We start from the raw sequence: 20025 nt of genomic DNA on the forward strand, positions 1-20025 counted from the left end.
TGAACGGTTAATAGTGTCAGTTATGTATAAATGCATATTTACGTCACCTTTTATGTAATCACATTGTCTGTTGAAAATATCAAATGCTAAAATTGGAATCACGAATCATAGGAAAAGGGAAACATATACAATTTAACAATGTTAACATGTTTATAGGGATTTTGAAACAATTTTATAAAAAAATTCGAACAATAATCTCACCAGACTTCTCCCCAGTACTCTTTCTCACTATTAAATTCATATTGTATGAAATGTTTGGTCATCCATACATACATTTGGATACCAACGTTTTGCATTCAAGTAATTACTGCAGGGTTAGAGTCACTCCATGGGTGAAGTTCGTCAACCTTACAGCTTGAGTTAGCTGCCCTCCAAGAGTATCTGATAGTGGCGAATCCTGACACGTACTTTCAGATTAACTTTACTATTCGTGTCTGATCATTGTCTTGTATCTTACTGCAGAATCGCTTCCAATTTACCTCTGTCCGTTCTTTCTTCTTGGATCTTGTTTCCATTTCGAAATTAAACATACTAAGGTCTGTACCGTTAAAAAATGTTTTATGTCTAAAGCACAATCCTTGTTATTCCGTTTAGAACGTAAAAATAATAATAGTTCGAGGTTCTTATATACCGCTTTATCACAACCTTGTTCGTAGGTCGCCTCAAAGCGGTTCACAAATTATTATCCGTGGTTATAGGGCCTTTGCAACCAGCCAATATCTTTCTCAACTCCCTGGGGAGCATACATTCGGAGCTGCCATTTCTAGCGCTGCCCAACCACGTACTCATTTACAGCTGAGTAGACTAGAACAAGTGGAGTAAAATATCTTGCTTATAGATACAACACAGGGCCGTGCCGTGACTCGAACCCGCAACCCTTTATAATGTGATTATTAACAATTTTGAGTGTTGAAGTAGCACGATATTTGAATACGAATATATAACAATGCTTTTGATCTCTTTAGCAATCAACACATTACCCAAACACTAATTTTGACACACAAAAAATCCCGGTTAAGAACGGAACGATATTGCATTACTTCTACGAACAAATATTTTAACTAGAAATGCCTTAGTCCTCCATCCCATAATACTTTGCAGAACTTCCAGCCACCAAATCCCGCGAGACGTAGTTGTAAAGGTAACATGGCACACCATCTAGTGTTTCCCTATCGACTGCGAACGACTGACAACCCTCCACGCGCAGACACACGCGCGAACAAACGGTCACGCCGGTTGTGTTTACAAAACCGAGAGCGCTGACGTAGACTGAAGGTCTGGTACCATTCGAGACGAGAGAGAAGTACCCAGCGTCTCGCGTACTATCCTGCCATTGGAAACGCTGAAGAACATGTTGCCACTTATTCTCGTTGACGAGGGAAGTGAGAGAGATTAAATTAGACAGGTCCTCAACAGCTTCAGCCAGGCAGTGTTGTCCGGGATGGTCATCGTCCGGCAGGAGGATTACTGTAAACATAGGGTAGGTACATAATTAACTTGTGGCTTTGGACGACAGGGATATACACATCACTATGAAGACAATAAACAGATATTTCGAATGTCATGAAAATACTTTCCCTTTATAGAACATTTAATTTCGATGTCCTGAGTATGATTAATAGTAAATTGATTAGAACATGATCAAATGGGCAGTAGAAATGGGCTCTTATAAACTAAGGAGCACAAAGTATGCCCTCCCCCTTTTTTTGGCACTCACAGCAAAAGTGCTTCAGTCTTCTTTATACAAGGTCCAAAGGAACAATGATGAATCACCAGAAAAATGGTTGACATTGGCATACATGTGGAAATGTTATACGATGAGGATATCACAATTTAAATGTTTTGACTCTTCGATTAAATTCTCATTGAGGAGGAGAGTTCCCTCGTCTACGTAGATTTTTCCTTTATTTACATATATGGGTGTGTGAGGAGAGTTTTCCCTCGTCTGCGTAGAGTGTACCCTTATTTACATGGTGGGTGTGTCAGAAGAGTTCCCTCGTCTACGTAGAGTTTACCTTTATTTACATGGTGTGTGCGTGAAAGGAGTTTCCTCGTCTTCGTAGAGCTTAGCCTTATTTTCATGGTGTGTGTGTGAGGAGAGTTCCCTCGTCTACGTAGAGTTTACCCTTATTTTCAATGTGGATGTCTGAGGAGAGTTCCCTCGTCTACGTAGAGTGTACCCTTATTTACATGCTGGGTGTGTCAGGAGAGTTCCCTCGTCTACGTAATGTTTACCTTTATTTACATGGTGTGTGTGTGAAAGGAGTTCCCTCGTCTACGTAGAGCTTAGCCTTATTTTCATGGTGTGTGTGTGAGGAGAGTTCCCTCGTCTACGTAGAGTTTATCCTTATTTACATGGTGGATGTGTGAGGAGGGATTGCTCGTCTACGTAAAGTTTACTTTTATTTACATGGCGGGTGTTGGAGGAGACCTACCTCGTCTACGTAGAGTTTACCCTTATTTACATGATGGGTGTTACAGGAGAGTTCCCTCGTCTACATATAGTTTACCATTATTAATATGATGGGTGTTACAGGAGATCTTCCTCGTCTACGTAGAGTTTACCCTTATTTACATGATGGGTGTTACAGGAGAGTTCCCTCGTCTACATATAGTTTACCATTATTAATATGATGGGTGTTACAGGAGATCTTCCTCGTCTACCTAGAGTTTACCCTTATTAATAGGGTGGGTGTCGGAGGAGAGTTTGCTTGTCTACACAGAGTTAACCCTTATTTAGATGGTGGGTGTTTGAGGAGAGTTCCCTCGTCTGCGTAGAGTGTACCCTTATTTACATGCTGGGTGTGTCAGGAGAGTTCCCTCGTCTGCGTAGAGTGTACCCTTATTTACATGGTGTGTGTGTGAAAGGAGTTCCCTCGTCTACATAGAGTTTACCATTATTTACATGATGGGTGATACAGGAGAGTTCCCTCGTCTGCGTAGAGTGTACCCTTATTTACATGCTGGGTGTGTCAGGAGAGTTCCCTCGTCTGCGTAGAGTGTACCCTTATTTACATGGTGAGTGGTGGAGGAGAGTTTCCTCGTCTACGTAGTTTTTACCCTTATTTACATGATGGGTGATACAGGAGAGTTCCCTCGTCTGCGTAGAGTGTACCCTTATTTACATGGTGAGTGGTGGAGGAGAGTTTCCTCGTCTACGTAGTTTTTACCCTTATTTACATGGTGGTATGTGAGGAGAGTTCCCTCGTCTGCGTAGAGTGTACCCTTATTTACATGGTGAGTGGTGGAGGAGAGTTTCCTCGTCTACGTAGAGTGTACCCTTATTTACATGGTGAGTGGTGGAGGAGAGTTTCCTCGTCTACGTAGAGTTAACCCTTATTTAGATGGTGGGTGTTTGAGGAGAGTTCCCTCGTCTATGTAAAGTTTACCCTTATTTACATGGTGTGTGTGTGAGGAGAGTTCCCTCGTCTATGTAAAGTTTACCCTTATTTACATGGTGTGTGTGTGAAAGGAGTTCCCTCGTCTACGTCGAGTTTATCCTTATTTACATGGTGGATGTGTGAGGAGGGGTTCCTCGTCTACTAAAAGTTTACTTTTATTTACATGGCGGGGGTTGGAGGAGACCTACCTCGTCTACGTAGAGTTTACCCTTATTAATAGGGTGGGTGTCGGAGGAGAGTTTGCTTGTCTACACAGAGTTAACCCTTATTTAGATGGTGGGTGTTTGAGGAGAGTTCCCTCGTCTACATAGAGTTTACCATTATTTACATGATGGGTGTTACAGGGGAGTTCCCTCGTCTACGTAGTTTTTACCCTTATTTACATGATGGGTGTTACATGAGAGTTCCCTCGTCTATGTAAAGTTTACCCTTATTTACATGGTGGGTGTAAGAGCAGAGTTCCCTCGTTTACTTAGAGTTACCCCTTATTTACATGGTGTGTGTGTGAAAGGAGTTCCCTCGTCTACGTCGAGTTTATCCTTATTTACATGGTGGATGTGTGAGGAGGGATTCCTCGTCTACTAAAAGTTTACTTTTATTTACATGGCGGGGGTTGGAGGAGACCTACCTCGTCGTCGTAGCGTTTACCCTTATTTACATGGTGAGTGGTGGAGGAGAGTTTCCTCGTCTACGTAGAGTGAACCCTTTTTACCATTATTAATATGCTGGGTGTTACAGGAGATCTTCCTCGTCTACATAGAGTTTACCATTATTTACATGATGGGTGATACAGGAGAGTTCCCTCGTCTGCGTAGAGTGTACCCTTATTTACATGCTGGGTGTGTCAGGAGAGTTCCCTCGTCTGCGTAGAGTGTACCCTTATTTACATGCTGGGTGTGTCAGGAGAGTTCCCTCGTCTGCGTAGAGTGTACCCTTATTTACATGGTGAGTGGTGGAGGAGAGTTTCCTCGTCTACGTAGAGTTAACCCTTATTTAGATGGTGGGTGTTTGAGGAGAGTTCCCTCGTCTGCGTAGAGTGTACCCTTATTTACATGGTGGATGTGTGAGGAGGGACTGCTCGTCTACGTAAAGTTTACTTTTATTTACATGGCGGGGGTTGGAGGAGACCTACCTCGTCGTCGTAGCGTTTACCCTTATTTACATGATGGGTGTTCGAGGAGAGGTCCCGCGTCTACATAGAGTTTACCATTATTAATATGATGGGTGTTACAGGAGATCTTCCTCGTCTACGTAGAGTTTATCCTTATTAATAGGGTGGGTGTCGGAGGAGAGTTTTCTTGTCTAAATATAGTTTACCCTTATTTGTGTGTTGGGTGTTGGAGGAGAGTTCCTTCGTTTACGTAGTGTTTACCCTTCTTTACTTGATGGGTGTGTGACCCATCATTTAATGTGTAACCTTTATTTAGATGGAGGGTGTTTGAGGAGAGTTCCCTTGTCTACGTAGTGTTTACCTTTATGTATATGGTGGATGTGTGAGGAAAGTTCCCTCGTCTACTTAGAGTTAACCTTTATTTATATGGTGGGTGTTAAAGGAAAGTTCCTTCGTAGTGTTTGCCATTATTAATATGGTTGGTGTAGGAGAAGAGTTTCCTCTTCTTGGTGGTGTTTAACCTTATTTACATGGAGGATGTAAGAGTAGGGTGCCCTCGGCTACGTAAAGTTAACCTTTTTATACATTGATGGTGTTGGAGGAGACATTCCTCGTCTACGTAGAGTTATTTATTTACAAGGTGGGTGTAAGAGGAAAGTTCCCTCGTCTATGTAAAGTTTACCCTTATTTACATGGTGGTATGTGAGGAGAGTTCCCTCGTCTNATAGAGTTTACCATTATTAATAGGGTGGGTGTTCTTTACTTGATGGGTGTGTGAGGAGAGTTCCCTCGTCTACGTAGAGTTTAACCTTATTTACATGGTGTGTGTTAGGAAAGCTTCCTATTCTACGTAGAGTTTACCTTATTTACATGGTGGATGTAAGAGGAGAGTTCCCTCGTCTAAGTAGAGTTTACCTTTATTTAAATGGTGGGTGTTGGAGGAGAGTTCCCTTGTCTACGTAGTGTTTACCAATATGTATATGGTTGGTGTAAGAGGAGAGTTCCCTCGTCTACGTAGTGTTTATCTTTATTTATATGGTAGGTGTAAGAGGAGAGTTCCCTCGTCTACCTAGAGTTTACCTTCATTTACATGGTGGGTGTAAGAGCAGAGTTCCCTCGTTTACGTAGAGTTAACCCTTATTTACATGGTGGGTGTTGGGTGAGACTTCCCTTGTCTACGTAGTGTTTACCAATATTTATATGGTGTGTAAGTAAGGAGAGCTTCCTCGTCTAAGTAGTGTCATCCACCATGTAAATAAGGGTAACTTCTACGTATACGAGGTAACTCTCCTCTCATAGCCGCGATGTAAATAAGGATAAACTCTAGGTAGACGTGGAAACTCTCTCCAACAACAACCATGTAAATAGAGGTAAACACTTCTTAGACGAGACGAAGGAACTCTCCTCCAACACCCACCATGTACACTCTACGTAGACGAAGAAGCTCTCCTCAGACACACGCCATGTAAATAAGGTTAAACTTTACGTAGACGAAGGAACTCTCCTCCAACAACCACAATATTAATAAGGGTAAACTCTACGTAGACGAAGGAACTCTCCTCCAACACCCACCATGTAAATAAGGGTAAACTCTATGTAGATAAGAAGCTTTACTCCAACACCCAAAATGTAAAATAAGGGTAAATTCTACGTAGACGAGGGAACTCTCCTCCTACACCCAACATGTAAATAAGGATAAACTCTACGTAGACGAGGGAACTCTCTTTCAACACCCACCATATTGATAAGGATTAACTCTACGTAGACGAGGGAACTATCCTCCAACACCCACCATATTAATAATGGTAAACTCTACGTAGACGAGGAAGATCTCCTCTAACACACATCATGTAAATAAACGTAAACTCAATGTAGACGAGGAAGGTCTCCTCCAACACCCTCCATGTAAATAAAGGTAAACTTTACGTAGACGAGGAAGGTATCCTGCACCACTCATGTAAATAAGGGTTAACGTTACGTAGCAAAGGGCACTCTACTCTTACATCCTCCATGTAAATAAGTGTAAACACTACCTGGACGAGGGAACCCTCCTCACACACCAACCATGTAAATATAGGTAAACACTACGTACATATGTGTGAGGAGGGTTCCTCGTCTACGTAGAGTTAACCCTTAATAACATGGTGGGTGTTGCAGGGGAGTTCCCTTGTCTACGTAGTGTTTACCAATATTTATATGGTGTGTGTGTGTTAGGTGAGCTTCCTCGTCTACGTAGTGTTTACCTTTATTTACATGGTGGTTGTTGGAGAGAGTTTCCACGTATACGTAGAGTTTATCCCTATTTACATAGTGGATGTGCGAGGAGAGATTCCTCGTCTACGTAGAGTTTACCATTATATACATGGCGGGTGTGAGAGGAGAGTTCCCTCGTCTACGTAAAGTTTACCCTTATTTACATGATGGATGTGTGAGGAGAGTTTCCTCGTCTACGTAGAGTTAACCTTTATTTAGATAGAGGGTGTTTGAGGAGAGTTCCCTTGTCTACGTAGAGTTTCCCTTTATTTATATGGTGGGTGTTAATGGAAAGTTCCTTCGTCTACGTAGTGTTTGCCATTATTAATAGGGTGGGTGTCGGAGGAGAGTTTTCTTGTCTACACAGAGTTAACCCTTATTTAGATGGAGGGTGTTTGAGGAGAGTTCCCTCGTCTACGTAGAGTGTACCCTTATTTACATGGTGGGTGTACATGTGTAATGAGAGTTTCCTCGTCTACGTAGTTTTTACCCTTATTTACATGGTGGTATGTGAGGAGAGTTCCCTCGTCTACGTAGCGTGTACCTTTATTTACATGGTGTGTGTGTGAGGAGAGTTCCCTCGTCTACGTAGTGTTTACCTTTACTTATATGGTGGGTGTTTTAGGAGAGTTCCCTCGTCAACGTAGATTTTAACCTTTTTTTCATTGTGGGTGTGTGAGGAGCGTTCCCTCGTCTACGTAGTGTTTACCCTTATTTACATGGTGTGTGTGTGAGGAGTGTTCCCTCGTCTACGTTGAGTTTAACCATTTTTCCTGGTGTGTGTGTGAGGAGAGTTCCCTCGTCTACGTAGTGTGTACCTTTATTTACATGGTGGGTGTAAGAGTAGACTTCCCTTGGCTACGTAAAATTAACCTTTATTTACATGGTGTGTGTGTGATGAGAGTTCCCTCGTCTATGTAATGTTTACCTTTACTTACATGGTGTGTTTGTGAGTAGAGTTTCCTCGTCTACGTAGAGTTTACACTTTTTTTGATGGTGGGTGTGTGAGGAGAGTTCTCTCGTCTACGTAGTGTTTATCCTTATTTACATGGTGGGTGTTAGAGGAGAGGTCCCTGGACAACGTAGAGTTTACCCATATTTAATTAGTGGGTGTGTGAGGAGAGTTCCCTCATCTACGTAGAGTGTACCTTTATTTACATGGTGTGTGTGTGAGGCGAGTTCCCTCGTCTACGTAGTGTTTACCTTTATTTATATGGTGGGTGTGTGAGGAGAGTTCCCTCGGCAACGTAGAGTTTAACCTTTTTCCTGGTGTGTGTTTGACGAGATTTCCCTCGTCTACGTAGAGTTTACCCTTATTTACATGGTGAGTGGTGGAGGAGAGTTTCCTCGTCTACGTAGAGTGAACCCTTATTTACAAGGCGGGTTTTGTCGATAAACACTTACCCTTCACGATCACTTACTCTTATTTCTTTTTTACTTTTGCAAGAGTCTTCATGTACATATTATCTTTGCCAATCAATGCGCTGGATTCATCGGATTTTCTTTTTTCGCAGAGGTAATCCTGGTTACATGATTATCTTACCTAACAATTATATCACTGCTTAAAGGGTGCGAATCTGTTAGGAAGGGTGGGAGCCTGCGAGCTATCGCAGGTCATCTTCTACGTTTTGGGGAATGTGTTTTGCTTCCTGTGAATATATCAATTATACAATACATTTTAACGCAATTCATTGATCGCCAGGTGGTCTAAGAACCTGTGATATATAAGTAGATTTCCATCCCTTAAAAGAAAGATGGCTCCAAACATTTAGTTTATGAGAGGATTTCATGTAAAGTTACTATGTCAAATCGAACCTTGTTATTGCACTTTCTCGACTCCTCATCCTCAAAAGATGTTTTTGAGAAAAGGTAAAATATGCGTACATTTTTTAGTTTTAGTTTTTAGGGGGCAAGCAGACACCGCGGTATGACAATAACCAATTAGGGGGCAGGCAGACACCGCGGTATGGCAATAACCAATGAGGGGGCAGGCAGACACCGCGGTATGACAATAACCAATTAGGGGGCAGGCAGACACCGCGGTATGGCAATAACCAATTAGGGGGCCAGACACCGCGGTATGGCAATAACCAATTAGGGGGCCAGATACCGCGTCATTGCAATAACCAATTAGAGGGCAGGCATATACCGCGGTATGGCAATAACCAATTAGAGGACAGGCAGACACCACGGTATAGCAATAACCAATTAGGGGGCCAGACACCGCGGTATGGCAATAACCAATTAGGAGGCCTGACACCACAGTATGGCAATAACCCATTAGGGGACCAGGTGTGCAAACCTTTACTGTAGACACGGTGGTATGGCAATAACCAATTAGGGTGCAGGCAGACACCGCGGTATGGCAATAACCAATTAGGGGGCAGGCAGACACTGCGGTTTGACAATAACCAATTAGGGGGCTAGATACCGCGTCATGGCAATAACCAATTAGAGGACAGGCAGACACCGCGGTATGGCAATAACCAATTAGGGGGCAGGCAGACACCGCGGTATGGCAATAACCAATTAGGGGGCCAGACACCGCGGTATGGCAATAACCAATTAGGGGGCCAGATACCGCGTCATTGCAATAACCAATTAGAGGGCAGGCATATACCGCGGTATGGCAATAACCAATTAGAGGACAGGCAGACACCACGGTATAGCAATAACCAATTAGGGGGCCAGACACCGCGGTATGGCAATAACCAATTAGGAGGCCTGACACCACGGTATGGCAATAACCCATTAGGGGACCAGGTGTGCAAACCTTTACTGTAGACACGGTGGTATGGCAATAACCAATTAGGGTGCAGGCAGACACCGCGGTATGGCAATAACCAATTAGGGGGCAGGCAGACACTGCGGTTTGACAATAACCAATTAGGGGGCTAGATACCGCGTCATGGCAATAACCAATTAGAGGACAGGCATACACCGCGGTATGGCAATAACCAATTAGGGGGCAGGCAGACACCGCGGTATGGCAATAACCAATTAGGGGGCCAGACACCACGGTATGGCAAAAAACAATTAGGGGGCCAGACACCGCAGTATGGCAATAACCCATTAGGGGGTCAGGTGTGCAAACCTTTACTGTAGACACCGCAATATGGCAATAACTAATAAGGGGGCAGGCAGACACCACGGTATAGCAATAACCAATTAGGGGGCCAGACACCGCGGTATGGCAATAACCCATTAGGGGGCCAGACACCACGGTATGGCAATAACCAATTAGGAGGCCAGACACCACGGCATGGCAATAACCAATTAGGGGGCCAGACACCGCGTCATTGCAATAACCAATTAGAGGGCAGGCAGACACCGCGGTATGGCAATAACCAATTATGGGGCCAGACACCACGGTATGGCAAAAAACAATTAGGGGGCCAGACACCGCGGTATGGCAATAACCCATTAGGGGGCCAGACACCACGGTATGGCAATAACCAATTAGTGGGCCAGACACCGCGGTATGGCAATAACCAATTAGGAGGCCAGACACCGCGGTATGGCAATAACCAATTAGGAGGCCAGACACCGCGGTATGGCAATAACCCATTAGGAGGCCAGATACCGCGTCATTGCAATAACCAATTAGAGGTCATGCAGACACCGCGGTATGGCAATAACCAATTAGGGGTCCAGACACCACGGTATGGCAATAACCAATTAGGAGGCCAGACACCGCGGTATGGCAATAACCCATTAGGAGGCCAGATACCGCGTCATTGCAATAACCAATTAGAGGGCAGGCAGACACCGCGGTATGGCAATAACCAATTAGGGGGCAGGCAGACACCGCGGTATGGCAATAACCAATTAGGGGGCCAGACACCGCGGTATGGCAATAACCAATTAGGGGGCCAGACATAGCGGTATGGCAATAACCAATTAGGAGGTCAGGTGTGCAAACCTTTACTATAGACACCGCAATATGGCAATAACCAACTTGGGGGCCAGACACCGCGGTATGGCAATAACCAATAAGGGGGCAGACACCGCGGTATGGCAATAACCAATTAGGGGGCAGGCATACACCGCGGTATGGCAATAACCAATTAGGGGGCAGGCAGACACCGCGGTATGGCAATAACCATTTAGGGGGCCAGACACCACGGTATGGCAATAACCAATTAGGGGGCCAGGTATGCAAACCTTTACTGTAGACACCGCGGTATGGCAATAACCAATTAGGGGGCAGGCAGACACCACGGTATAGCAATAACCAATTAGGGGGCCAGACACCGCGGTATGGCAACAACCAATTAGGGGGCAGGCAGACACCGCGGTATGGCAATAACCAATTAGGGGGCCAGACACCGTGGTATGGCAATAACCAATTAGGGGGCCAGATACCGCGTCATGGCAATAACCAATTAGGGGGCAGGCATACACCGCGGTATGGCAATAACCAATTAGGGGGCAGACACCGCGGTATGGCAATAACCAATTAGGGGGCCAGACACCACGGTATGGCAATAACCAATTAGGGGGCCAGGTATGCAAACCTTTACTGTAGACACCGCGGTATGGCAATAACCAATTAGGGGGCAGGCAGACACCACGGTATAGCAATAACCAATTAGGGGGAAGGCAGACACCGCAGTATGGCAATAACCCATTAGGGGGCCAGGTGTGCAAACCTTTACTGTAAAAACTGCGGTATGGCAATAACCCATTAGGGGGCCAGGTGTGCAAACCTTTACTGTAAAAACTGCGGTATGGCAATAACCAATTAGGGGGCAGGCATACACCGCGGTATGGCAATAACAAATTAGGGGGCAGGCAGACACCGCGGTATGGCAATAACCAATTAGGGGGCCAGACACCGCGGTATGGCAATAACCAATTAGAGGGCAGGCATACACCGCGGTATGGCAATAACCAATTAGGGGGCCAGACACCGTGGTATGGCAATAACCAATTAGGGGGCCAGATACCGCGTCATTGCAATAACCAATTAGAGGGCAGGCATACACCGCGGTATGGCAATAACCAATTAGGGGGCAGGCAGACACCGCGGTATGGCAATAACCAATTAGGGGGCCAGACACCGCGATATGGCAATAACCAATTAGGAGGTCAGGTGTGCAAATCTTTACTGTAGACACCGCAATATGGCAATAACCAATTTGGGGGCCAGACACCGCGGTATGGCAATAACCAATTAGGGGGCAGACACCGCGGTATGGCAATAACCAATTAGGGGGCCAGACACCGCAGTATGGCAATAACCCATTAGGGGGCCAGACACCACGGTATGGCAATAACCAATTAGGGGGCCAGACACCGCAGTATGGCAATAACCCATTAGGGGGCCAGACACCACGGTATGGCAATAACCAATTAGGGGGCCAGACACCGCAGTATGGCAATAACCCATTAGGGGGCCAGACACCACGGTATGGCAATAACCAATTAAGGGGCCAGACACCGCAGTATGGCAATAACCCATTAGGGGGCCAGACACCACGGTATGGCAATAACCAATTAGGTGGCAGGTAGACACCGCAGTATGGCAATAACCAATTAGGGGGCTAGGTGTGCAAACCTTTACGGTATTGTCATCACATTTGATAATAATTATTAAAAAATTCAGTGGGAAAGTGTCGGATTGACTAATAGGTTTTCATATATTTTATTTACAGCGTGTGCAGTTATATATCTACAACGTTACTTGTTTTTCTTTATTTAGTACTAGTTACATCAATGATATATTCGTCATTTGGCTACCTTTAAAAATGACCGAAGTGTTAACGAATTGTAATTTGAATTCAAATATAAGTAACACTATAACAAAATATAGGCAAGTGAACGATTTACATGTAGGCATTTGAAAAAGTACAAGGAGGGTAAGACTAGGTGTTCATTTGTCGCACCAACAATACCCACCAGACAAGCATTGCCCAGTTTTAATATTATATGTCTGATTAAAAAATTTCCTTCTTTAGCAACAGTTGCATTTTATTTGCGTCACCTATAAAACATTACACTGTACAGAGGTCAGCTCTAACAGTCACAGACGTTGTACAGGAGTCAAATAGAACGGTTACAATGTACACAGGTCAAACATATTGACTATTGTGTACAAACGCCAAATCTAATGGTTACACTGTGCACAGGTCAACCATAATTACTATTGTGTACAGACGCAAAATCTAACGGTTAAAATGTACACAGGTCAACCATAACGACTATTGTGTACAGACGCCAAATCTAACGGTTACAATGTACACGGGTCAACCAGAATGACTATTGTGTACAGACGCCAAATCTAACGGTTACAATGTACACAGGTCAAACATAATGGCTATAGTGTACAGACGCCAAATTTAACAGTTAAAATGTACGCATGTCAAACATAATGACCATTGTGTACAGACGCCAAATCTAACGGTCACAATGTACACAGGTCAACCATAATGACCATTATGTACAGACGCCAAATCTAACGGTTAGCATGTACACAGGTCAACTATAATGACTATTGTGTACAGACGCCAAATCAAACGGTTACAATGTGCACAGGTCAACCATAATGACTATTGTGTACAGACGCCAAATATAACGGTTACAATGTACACAGGTCAACTATAATGACTATTGTGTACAGACGACAAATCTAACGGTTAAAATGTACACAGGTCAAACATAATGGCTATAGTGTACAGACGCCAAATCTAACAGTTAAAATGTACGCATGGCAAACATAATGACCATTGTGTACAGACGCCAAATCAATACCGCTTATTGTGTATAGAGGTCTTATCTAACAATAACACTGTACAGAGGTCATATATAACAGTTATACTGTACGGAGGTCAACTATAATGACTATTGTGTACAAACGCCAAATCAAACGGTTACATTGTACACAGGTCAACTATAATGACTATTGTGTACAGACGCCAAATCTAACGGTTAAAATGTACACAGGTCAACCATAATGACTATTGTGTACAGACGCCAAATCTAACGGTTACAATGTACACAGGTCAAACATAATGGCTATAGTGTACAGACGCCAAATTTAACAGTTAAAATGTACGCATGTCAAACATAATGACCATTGTGTACAGACGCCAAATCTAACGGTTACAATGTACACAGGTCAACCATAAAGACCATTGTGTACAGACGCCAAATCTAACAGTTAAAATGTGCACATGTCAACCATAATGTCTATTGTGTACAGACGCCAAATATAACGGTTACAATGTACACAGGTCAAACATAATGGCTATTGTGTACAGAAGCCAAATCTAACGGTTACAATGTACACAGGTCAACCATAATGTCTATTGTGTACCGGAGCCAAATCTAACGGTTACAATGTACACAGGTCAACCATAATGACCATTGTGTACAGACGCCAAATATAACGGTTACAATGTACACAGGTCAACCATAAAGACCATTGTGTACAGACGCCAAATCTAACAGTTAAAATGTGCACATGTCAACCACAATGACTATTGTGTACAGACGCCAAATCTAACGGTTACAATGTACACAGGTCAAACATATTGACTATTGTGTACAGACGCCAAATCAAACGGTTACAATGTACACAGGTCAACCATAATGACTATTGTGTACAGAAGCCGAATCCAACGGTTACAATGTACACAGGTCAACCATAATGACCATTGTGTACAGACGCCAAATATAACGGTTAGCATGTGCACAGGTCAAGCATAATGACTATTGTGTACAGACGCCAAATCTAACGGTTAGCATGTGCACAGGTCAACCATAATGACTATTGTGTACAGACGCCAAATCAAACGGTTACATTGTACAAAGGTCAAACATATTGACTATTGTGTTCAGACGGTTACATTGTACACAGGTCAACCATTTACGGTAACTGGTTATATAGGATAGATATAAAGTTACACTGTATAGAGGTCAACCATAACGGTTACTGTGGAAAACGGCCTTATCTAACAGTTATACTGTATAGAGGTAATCTTTAACGGTTACTGTGGATACAGGTCTTATCTAACCTAATGGTTACACTGTGCACAGGTCAACCATAATGACTATTGTGTACAGACGCCAAATCCAACGGTTAGCATGTGCACAGGTCAACCATAATGACTATTGTGTACAGACGCCAAATCAAACGGTTACATTGTACAGGTAACTGGTTATATAGGATATATAGAGGTCAACTATAACGGTTACTGTGGATACAGGTCTTATCTAACATTTATACTGTATAGAGGTAAACTATAACGGTTACTGTGGATACAGGTCTTATCTAACATGTATACTGTATAGAGGTCATCTATAACGGTTACTGTGGATACAGGTCTTATCTAACAATAACACTGTACAGAGGTCAACTATAACGGTTACTGTGGATACAGGTCTTATCTAACAGTTACACTGGATAGAGGTCAAATATAAAAGTTACACTGTACAGATGTCAACTATTACGTTAACATGTTTTATAGGATATATATAAAGTTTCACTGTATAGAGGTCAACTATAACGGTTACTGTGTATAGAGGTCTTATCTAACAGTTATACTGTATAGAGGTCAACTATAACGGTTACTGTGGATACAGGTCTTATCTAACAATAACACTGTACAGAGGTCAACTATAACGGTATCTGGTTATATAGGATAGATATAAAGTTACACTGTACAGAGGTCAACTATAACGGTAACTGGTTACATAGGATATATATAAAGTTACACTGTATAGAGGTCAACTTTAACGTTGATTGTGGATAGAGGTCTTATCTAACAGTTACGCTGTACAGATGTCAACTATTACGGTAACTGGTTATATAGGATATATATAAAGTTACACTGTGTAGAGGTCAACTATAACGGTTACTGTGGATACAGGTCTTATCTAACAATAACACTGTACAGATGTCAACTATTACGGTAACTGGTTATATAGGATATATATAAAGTAACACTGTATAGAGGTCTTATCTAACAGTTACACTGTACAGATGTCAACTATTACCGTAACTGGTTATATAGGATATATATAAAGTTACACTGTACAGATGTCAACTATTACGGTAACTGGTAATATAGGATATATATAAAGTAACACTGTATAGGGGTCAACTATAACGCTTATTGTGTATAGAGGTCTTATCTAACAGTTATACTGTACAAAGGTCAACTATAACGGTTACTGTGGATACAGGTCTTATCTAATAGTTATACTGTATAGAGGTCATCTATAACGGTTACTGTGGTTACAGGTCTTATCTAACAGTTACACTGTATAGAGGTCAACCTTTACGGTAACTGGTTATATAGGATATACATAAAGTAACACTGTATATAGGTCTTATCTAACAGTTACACCGTACAGACGTCAACTATTACGGTAACTGGTTATATAGGATATATATAAAGTTACACTGTATAGGGGTCAACTATAACGCTTATTGTGCATACAGGTCTTATCTAACATTTATACTGTATGGAGGTCATATATAACAGTTACACGTTACGGAGGTCAAATATAACGGTCACTGTCTATAGAGGTCATATATACCAGTTACATTATACAGATGTCAGCTATAACGGTTACTGTATATAGAGGTCATATATAAAGGTTACTGTGTATAGATGTCTTATATAACGGTTACATTGTACAAATATCAGCTATAACGGTCACTGTGTATATGGGTCATATCTAACAGTTATACTGTACAGAGGTCAAATATAAGTATAACGGTTACTATGTATAGAGTTCATATATAACGGTTACTGCGTATAGCTTTCATATATAACGGTTACATTGTACAGACGTTAACTTTAAAAGCTACAGGATCTGTAGATTTTACAATGTACCATATACAAGTTACTGTATACAGAGTTCAAATTTAACGGTTACACTGTACAGAGGTCAACGGTAAAGTATATGATGTTCAAAGGTGATGTGAACTGTATAAATTAGTTGATATGCAGATGTAAAATGACATTATGTGTACAGATTCAACAATAATATCAATTTAAATCGCGAATTTAAACAAAACGTATTTGTATCGAAATTCTTTCTTATATCACTGAAGCTTCATGCTTTGCTTAAGAATAGCCATCTGAATACAATAACATTTACAGTCAGGCGGATCAATGTGCTTTCTAAATGATAAAATCATCCAGACAGACTTACGGGCTGGTTTGACCTGCCAGTTCTCGGGCAAACATTTATTCCATGTGTTGTCCGGCTGTCCTGGTTTGTCTGTCAGAATCTTATCGAACACCTGGAGACAAGCGATCCGCCCGGAAAACTGCTGTTCTGGATCAGTTGGAACGGCCCCTACCGCCAACATCCCTGAATTTGGTATCGGAATGTTGTCCTGGAAACCATCGTCTAATTGAATTTTTTTGACTCCATCTACATACATAGTTATCTCCCCATCAGTGTATCTCCGCTGGACCACCAGGTGGTTCCACTGGTCGGGCGTAAGGAGATCCTCGACGGGGATTAGTCCGGCGGGATTATCGTACTCGTCACGGAAAGACACCACAGCTGTCGTGTAGATAAAATTTAATCGAAACTTCTCGATTTCATTCTTCGCATAATAGAATAACGTTCCGCTCGGAGTACCCTCAGGATACACTAAGATTGATATTGTGAAATCTTTAAACGGTTCTTTTCGGGACAAGTTGACTTCGACATAATCCGTAGAATCTTTTGATAGAGTTAGTGCTCCTCCTGAAAGTCCAGGGTATCCTTCGCCGAGAAAGAAACACTGTCCTTCACCGGAAGCTATTATGTCGTTTCCACCAATAACATCGGTAAGGGCCGAAGTGTCGCCAAGTGGCCATTCATACAAAGGATCTCCTCTGGCTGACTGGAAAACGGCTGTGATATAAAATAAGATATTACACAATCTGGGTTACAGCTGTGATATAATATTAGATATTACACAATCAGGATTACAGCTTTGAGATAAGATATTTCACAATCTGGAATACAGCTGTGATATAATATTAGATATTATACAATCTGGAATACATCTGTGATATAATATAAGATATTATACAATCAGGATTACAGCTGTGATATAATATAAGATATTACACAATCAGAATTACTGTTGTAATATAATATAAGATATTACACAATCAGGAATACAGTTGTGATATAATATAAGATATTACACAATCTGGGTTACAGCTGTGATATAATATTAGATATTACCCAATCAGGAATACAGTTGTAATATAATATAAGATATCACACAATCAGGAATACAGTTGTGATATAATATAAGATATTACACAATTAGTAATACAGCTGTGATATAAGATAATACACAATCAGGAATACAGCCGTGATATGATGTAAGATATTACACAATCAAGAATACAGCTGTGATATAATAAAAGATATTACACAATCTGTAATACAGCTGTGATATAGTATTAGATATTACACAATCAGGATTACAGCTGTGATATAATAAAAGATATTACACAATCTGTAATACAGCTGTGATATAGTATTAGATATTACACAATCAGGATAACAGCTGTGATATAATATAAGATATTACACAATCTGGAATACAGCTGTGATATAAAATAAGATATTACACAATCAGTAGTACAGCTGTGATATAAAATAAGTTATTACACAATCAGTAGTACAGCTGTGATATAAAATAAGATATTACACAATCTGGAATACAGCTGTGATATAAAATTAGATATTACACAATCAGTAATACAGCTGTGATATAAAATATTACACAATCAGTAATACAGCTGTGATATAAGATATTACACAATACGGATTACAGCTGTGAAATAAGATATTACACAATCAGGTATACAGCTGGGAAATAAGATATTACACAATCATTAATACAGCTGTGATATAAAATTAGATATTAAACAATCAGTAATACAGCTGCGATATAACATATTACACAATCAGGAATAAAGTTGTGATATAATATAAGATATAACACAATTTGGAATACAGCTGTGATATAAAATTAGATATTACACAATCAGTAGTACAGCCGTGATATAATATAAGATATAACACAATCTGGAATACAGCTGGGATATGAAATTAGATATTACACAATCAGTAGTACAGCCGTGATATAATATAAGATATCACACAATCAGGAATACAGTTGTGATATAAGATATTACACAATACGGATTACAGCTGTGAAATAAGATATTACACAATCATTAATACAGCTGTGATATAATAAAAGATATTACACAATCAGTATTACAGCTGTGACATAAGATATTACACAATCAGGTATACAGCTGGGAAATAAGATATTACACAATCCGGAAAACAGCTACGATATTAGATATTACACAATCAGGATTAAGTTGTGATATAATATAAGATATAACACAATCTGGAATACAGCTGTAAAATAAGATATTACAGAATCAGGAAAACAGCTACGATATTAGATATTACACAATCAGGGATACAGTTGTAATATAATATAAGATATTACACAATACGGATTACAGCTGTGAAATAAGATATTACACAATCATTAATACAGCTGTGATATAATAAAAGATATTACACAATCAGTAAAACAGCGGTGATATAAGATATTACACACTCAGTAAAACAGCGGTGATATAAGATATTACACACTCAGTAAAACAGCGGTGATATAAGATATTACACAATCTGGATTACAGCTGTGAAATAAGATATTACACAATCTGGGTTACCGCTGTGATATAATATTAGATATTACACAATCAGTAATACTGCTGTGATATAAGATATTACACACTCAGTAAAACAGCGGTGATATAAGATATTACACAATCTGGAATACAGCTGAGATATAAGATATTACACACTCAGTAAAACAGCGGTGATATAAGATATTACACAATCATTAATACAGCTGTGATATAAGATATTACACAATCAGGAATACAGTTGTGATATAATATAAGATATTACACAATCCGGATTACAGCTGTGAAATAAGATATTACACAATCTGGGTTACCGCTGTGATATAATATTAGATATTACACAATCAGGGATACAGTTGTAATATAATATAAGATATTACACAATCAGTATTACAGCTGTGACATAAGATATTACACAATCAGTAATACAGCTGTGATATAAGATATTNAATAAGATATTACACAATCAGGAATACAGCTACGATATGAGATATTACACAATAAGGAATACAGTTGTGATATAATATAGGATATTACACAATCAGGAATACAGTTGTGA

General features: G+C 40.9%; 1 protein-coding gene across 1 annotated transcript; it reads right to left on the reverse strand.

Annotated features, from left to right (window-relative positions):
• Positions 1 to 829: 829 nt before the first annotated feature.
• On the reverse strand, positions 830 to 17628 carry LOC110448970 (the record flags this gene model as incomplete). Its single annotated transcript, XM_021495507.1, has 2 exons — positions 830 to 1467; positions 16933 to 17628. Coding segments are annotated over 2 exons (1091 nt in total), but the record flags the coding sequence as incomplete, so codon positions are not given.
• Between the last annotated feature and the right edge of the window lie 2397 nt (positions 17629 to 20025).

This window comes from Mizuhopecten yessoensis, unplaced genomic scaffold, assembly GCF_002113885.1.
Source record: "Mizuhopecten yessoensis strain PY_sf001 unplaced genomic scaffold, ASM211388v2 scaffold4409, whole genome shotgun sequence".
In the NCBI taxonomy this organism is placed as follows: Eukaryota; Metazoa; Mollusca; class Bivalvia; order Pectinida; family Pectinidae; genus Mizuhopecten; species Mizuhopecten yessoensis.